At 50.9% G+C, this 6,000-nt stretch overlaps 1 protein-coding gene across 1 annotated transcript; it reads left to right on the forward strand.

Annotated features, from left to right (window-relative positions):
- The first annotated feature begins 473 nt into the window (after positions 1 to 473).
- LOC101272569 (heterogeneous nuclear ribonucleoprotein U-like protein 1) lies at positions 474 to 2,931 on the forward strand. The gene is given in 4 exon segments (XM_033413700.2): positions 474 to 611; positions 613 to 664; positions 667 to 2,273; positions 2,275 to 2,931. Coding segments are annotated over 4 exon segments (2,439 nt in total). The 3' UTR covers positions 2,917 to 2,931.
- The last annotated feature ends 3,069 nt before the right edge of the window (positions 2,932 to 6,000 follow it).

Below are 6,000 nucleotides of genomic sequence, written 5' to 3' on the forward strand. Positions count from 1 at the left end.
TAGAGAAAAGTGGGGCTTCCCTGGTGGCACAGTGGTTAAGAATCCGCCTGCCAATGCAGGAAACGTGTTCGAGCCCTGGCCTGGGAAGATCCCACATGCCACAGAGCAACTAAGCCCGTGCATCACAGCTACTGAGCCTGCACTCTAGAGCTCACGTGCCACAACTACTGAGCCCACGTGCCACAACTACTGAAGCCCAGGCGCCTAGAGCCCATGCTCCACAACAAGAGAAGCCACTGCAATGAGAAACCTGCGCACCGCAACGAAGAGTAGCCCCCGCTCGCCACAGCCAGAGAAAGCCCACACACAGCAACAAAGACCCAACACAGCCAAAAATAAAAAATAAAATTTAAAAAATAGAGTGGAGTGAGGGCCTCCCCTTTCCCCCTTTGCCGCCTGACAGGAAAGGTTTAAGGGGGACTGAGCCCTGGGAGGCCGGGCTGGGCTTGGGGGCCGCCCCGGGGGCCCGGGCCATGGATGTACGCCGACTGAAGGTGAACGAACTTCACGAGGAGCTGCAGCGCCGCGGCCTGGACACTCGTGGCCTCAAGGCCGAGCTTGCTGAGCGGCTGCAGGCAGTGCTGGAGGCCGAGGAGCCCGACGACGAGCGGGGAGCTCGAGGCCGACGACGAACTGGGGCAACCCGGGCACAACAACGAGGAGATGTCATGGACAATATTATCATGCAGAACCAATTCTATGAGATGCAGGTCATCAAGAAAGAGAATGAGTCAGGCTACGAGAGGAGAACGCTGGAAATGGACCAGGAGCAGCAGGCCTATCGCCCAGTAGAAGTGAAGACAGAGATGAAGCAAGAAGCACCCACCAGCTTCCTCCCACCCGAATCATCTCAACCCAGACCAGACAGACAGCAGTTCCAGAGTCGCAAGAGGCCTTATGAAGAAAACCAGGAACGGGGGTGTTTCGAGCACCGGGAAGATAGGAGGGGCCGCTTTCCTCAGCCTCTCGCTGAAGAGGATGAAGATGACTTTGACAACACCCTTGCTGCCATCGACACATATAACTGCGACCTCCGCTTCAAGGTGGACTGAGACCGGAGTAGTGGCTGCCCACTCACAACTGAAGGTTTTGCATACCTGTGGTCAGCAGCCCGTGCCAGCTATGGGGTCAGAAGGGGCCGTGTGTGCTTTGAGATAAAGATCAATGAGGAAGTCTCTGTGAAGCACCTTCCATCTACAGAGCCCGACCCACACGTTGTCCGTATTGGTTGGTCCCTGGACTCCTGCAGCACTCAGCTAGGCGAAGAGCCTTTATCCTATGGCTATGGAGGCACTGGGAAGAAGTCCATCAACAGCTGGTTTGAAAACTACGGAGACAAGTTTGCAGAGAATGATGTGATTGGCTGCTTTGAGGACTTTGAATGTGGAAATGATGTGGAAATTTCCTTCACCAAAAATGGGAATTGGATGGGCACTGCCTTCCGAATCCAGAAGGGAGCCTTAGGGGGTCAGACCCTCTACCCTCATGTCCTGGTGAAGAATTGTGCAGTGGAGTTCAACTTCGGGCAGAGGGCAGAGCCCTACTGTTACGTCCTCCCAGGCTACACCTTCATCCAGCACCTTCCCCTGAGTGAGCGAATCCGGGGCACTGTCGGACCAAAGAGCAAGGCAGAGTGTGAGATTCTGATGATGGTGGGCCTGCCTGCCACCGGTAAGACCACATGGGCCATCAAACATGCAGCCTCCAACCCCTCCAAGAAGTACAACATCCTGGGTACAAATGCCATCATGGATAAGATGCAGGTGATGGGCCTACACCGTCAGAGGAACTACGCCGGCCGCTGGGACATCCTGATCCAGAAGGCCACCCAGTTCCTCAACCGCCTCATGCAGATCGCTGCCCGAAAGAAACGCAGCTATATCCTAGATCAGACAAATGTTTATGGGTCAGCCCAGAGACGAAAAATGAGACCATTTGAAGGCTTCCAGCGCAAAGCTATTGCTATTTGTCCCACTGATGAGGACCTAAAAGACCAAACGATAAAGCAAAACAACGAAGAAGCGAAGGATGTCCCAGATCATGCGGTCTTAGAAATGAAAGCCAACTTCACGTTGCCAGATGTTGGGGACTTCCTGGACGAGGTGCTGTTCATTGAGCTGCAGCGAGAGGAAGCAGACAAGCTGGTGAGGCAATACAATGAGGAAGGCCGCAAGGCTGGGCCACCCCCTGAAAAGCGCTTTGACAACAGAGGTGGTGGCAGCTTCCGGGGCTGTGGGGGTGGCGGCGGTTTCCAGCGCTATGACAACCGAGGTCCCCCCGGGGGGCAACCGAGGAGGCTTCCAGAATCGGGGAGGAGGCAGCGGAGGAGGCAGCTACCGAGGAGGTTTCAACCGCAGTGGAGGTGGTGGCTACAACCAGAACCGCTGGGGTAACAACAGCCGGGATAACAACAACTCCAACACCTGAGGCAGCTACAACCAGGCTCCCCAGCAACAGCCACCGCCACAGCAGCCTCCACCACCACCCAGCTACAGCCCTGCTCGGAACCCCCCAGGGGCCGGCAGCTACGCTAAGAACAGCAACATCCCTGGCTCGAGCGCCAATACCAGCACCCCTACTGTCAGCAGCCACAGCCCTCCACAGCCGAGTTACAGCCAGCCACCTCCCTACAACCAGGGAGCTTACAGCCAGGGCTACACAGCTCCACCATCTCCACCTCCGCCACCACCTGCCTACACCTATGGGAGCTACAGCAGCTACAACCCAGCCCCTTACACCCCTCCGCCGCCCCCCACCGCACAGACCTACCCTCAGCCCAGCTATAACCAGTACCAACAGTATGCCCAGGAGTGGAACCAGTACAATCAGAACCAGGGCCAGTGGCCTCTGTACTACGGTAACTGTGACTACGGGAGCTACTCCGGGAACACACAGGGGGGCATAAGCACACAGTAGCCAGTGTGTCCTGGAAGCCCCTGCCGGCTTCCTCCACCAGCGCCCACCTTGGCTCCCCTTGTCCACCCCACCAGGTCATGTGGTGCTGGGGGACGGGTCCTCCCAGGGCTGCCTCCCCTCCAAGGGGCTCTTGCCCCACACAGGGCCGGCATTTTCCTCTGGATTCAAACAGGCAACTGCGCCACCAGGGAAGCCCAGACCTTTTATTTTGTTTGTCCCCCCACCCCACTCCTCTTCCTCTTCCTCCCTTCCTCCTTTTAGACTAAAGACGACCCTTCCCTTGGTCGTACAGTGAGGCTACAGGGCTGGGGGGAAGGCCCCTTCCTGTCCTCTGGTCCCAGCCCTGCTCCAGCCCCTCAGCTTCCCAGATTCTCATGCAGTTGGTTGTAAATTCTTCCAGGAGCTGTTTTACTGTCTACTTTTCAGGATTTAAAAAAAAATCAAAAACTTAAAAACACACAAGTTTAAAAAAGCAAAATGCAGCAGGAGGAAGAAGTGACAGATATTTTTTTGGTAATTATGCTTTTTTTTTAATTTTTAGACTTTGTCCCTTTTTACTGTGGGTGAGCTGTTGATATTTCATCAGGATAACCATTTCTTTGCTGAGTTCAGGTGATGGAGGAAGAGCCACACCCTCAAAACAAAACACACACAAAACAAAACCAGAGAATCATCTTTAACCTAACTTTTTATACAATGTCTCAGTTTCCCGTAACTTTGCACAAAACCTTCTGTGTTGAGTTGAATTGTACCTGCCTTTTGTATTTGGAAAGAGTGTGACTATTGAACTTGAAACCTTCTATTCCGGGCACCTTGGTGGTTTCTGGTGGGACTAATCGGATGAGAGGGAAGAAGGGAGTTGGGGGGCTCCTTCCTTTCAGAACATGAAGTTTCTCACTGCCTCCTCTCCAGAGGTCTCCCAGGTGCCAGACCTAAAGGTTTTTCCTACAGTGATCCTCTGATTATTTTTACTTCCCCTTGACCCATATGTTTTAACAGGACTTTAACAAACTGCACTTATTAAGAAATGTGTTTGTCTTGTTTTGTTTTTGTTTTGTTTCAATAAATGACATGGCACCTCCTAACAGAAAGGAAGCAAGGTTTCAACCCTGATTTTAAAAAAAAATAGAGAAAAGTATAGCATGCTAACACTAATCAAAAGAAAGCTGGGGGCTTCCCTGTTGGCGCAGTGGTTGAGAGTCCACCTGCCAATGCAGGGGACGCAGGTCCGTGCCCCGGTCCGGGGGGATCCCACATGCTGCGGAGTGGCTGGGCCCGTGAGCCATGGCCGCTGAGCCTGCGTGTCCGGAGCCTGTGCTCCGCAACGGGAGAGGCCACAGCAGTGAGAGGCCTGCGTACCGCAAAATAAACAAAAACAAAACAATGTCAAAGTGACGCCAAGTAAGAGTACAAGGTATTAGCTTTCAAAATCCACGTCTTCATTCAAAATTGAGTCGGGGGAGGGGATGGACTGAGAAGACCATGTATTATTAAAAAAAAAAAAAAAAAGCTGGAGCAGCCGTAGTAATTTTAGAGGAAGCTGACTTCAGATCAGGGAAAATTATCAAGGATAAAGAGGGCCATTACATAATGATACAGGTGTGTAACAAAACAGTAGTAATCTTTATATGTACCTAACAATGGACCATCCAAATATGTGAGGGAAAAACTTTTAGAACTACAAGGAGAAATAAATAAAGCCACTATTATAATTGGATTCCTTCAACACCCTTTTTTTAATAATGGAAAATCGGTAAGGACACAGTTGACTTCTAGCCCCATCAATCAACTGGATATAATTGACACCTACAGACTACTTCTTCCAACAACAGTAGAATACACATTCTTCTCAATTTTACAAGGAACACTCACCAAGATAAACACAGCAAGCATCTGTGGCCTTAAAACATACCTTAACAAACTTAAAAAAACAGAAACAATAAAATGTATGTTCTCACACTGCAGTGGAACTGAACTAGAAATTAACAACAGAAAGATAGCTGAAAAACCCCAAAATACCTGGAGATTAAACAACACACTTCTAAATATCACACAAGTCCAAGAAATCTCAGAAATATTAAAATATCTTAAAATAAATAAAAATACAGCTTATCAAAATTTGTGGGATACAGTGAAAGCAGATCTTAGAAGGAAATTTATAGCATTGAATATACATATTAGTAAAGAAGAGGGCTTCCCTGGTGGCGCAGTGGCTAAGAATCCACCTGCCAATGCAGGGGACACTTGTTCGAGCCCTGGTCCAGGAAGATCCCACATACCACAGAGCAACTAAGCCCGGGAGCCCGCGAGCCACAACCACTGAGCCCACATGCCACAACTGCTGAGGCCCGTGCACCTAAAGCCTGTGCTTTGCAACAAGAAAAGCCACCACAATGAGAAGCCCCTGCAACGCAATGAAGAGTAGTCCCTGCTCGCAGCAACTAGAGGAAGCCCATGTGCAGCAACGAAGACCCAACGCAGCCAAAAAATAAAAATAAAAATAAATAAGACAGGGGTTGAGGCTTCCATGTTACATCCTGGGGCTCCAGTTCTGGAGGCGTCTATTGTCCCCATTTTACATGCCATAAAACTGAGGCCTGGGCTTCCCTGGTGGCGCAGTGGTTGAGAGTCTGCCTGCCGATGCAGGGGACACGGGTTCGTGTCCCGGTCCGGGAAGATCCCACATGCCGCGGAGCGGCTGGGCCCGTGAGCCATGGCTGCTGAGCCTGCGCGTCCAGAGCCTGTGCTCCGCAATGGGAGAGACCACAACAGTGAGAGGCCCGCGTACCGCAAAAAAAAAAAAAACTGAGGCCTGCCCTGGGATCCCAGAACTTGTAAGCAGCTCTTTTTAAATCCCAACTGTATCTCATTTTACTCTACCCTTTACAACTAAATCTTACCTCCTCTGAGTACAAAATGAGTGCATGATTCATGACACCTATTTATACCAAGAAAAAGGACTAGAGCTTGAGCTTGTTAACTCTTGGCTTCTCCTGTGGCTCAGAATGTGGCCTTGTGCACATCACTTAATTCATTCAGGAAATACTGCCTGAGTCCCTGCTGAGTGCTGGACACTTCTAGAAG

This window comes from Orcinus orca, chromosome 20, assembly GCF_937001465.1.
Source record: "Orcinus orca chromosome 20, mOrcOrc1.1, whole genome shotgun sequence".
Taxonomy (NCBI): domain Eukaryota; kingdom Metazoa; phylum Chordata; class Mammalia; order Artiodactyla; family Delphinidae; genus Orcinus; species Orcinus orca.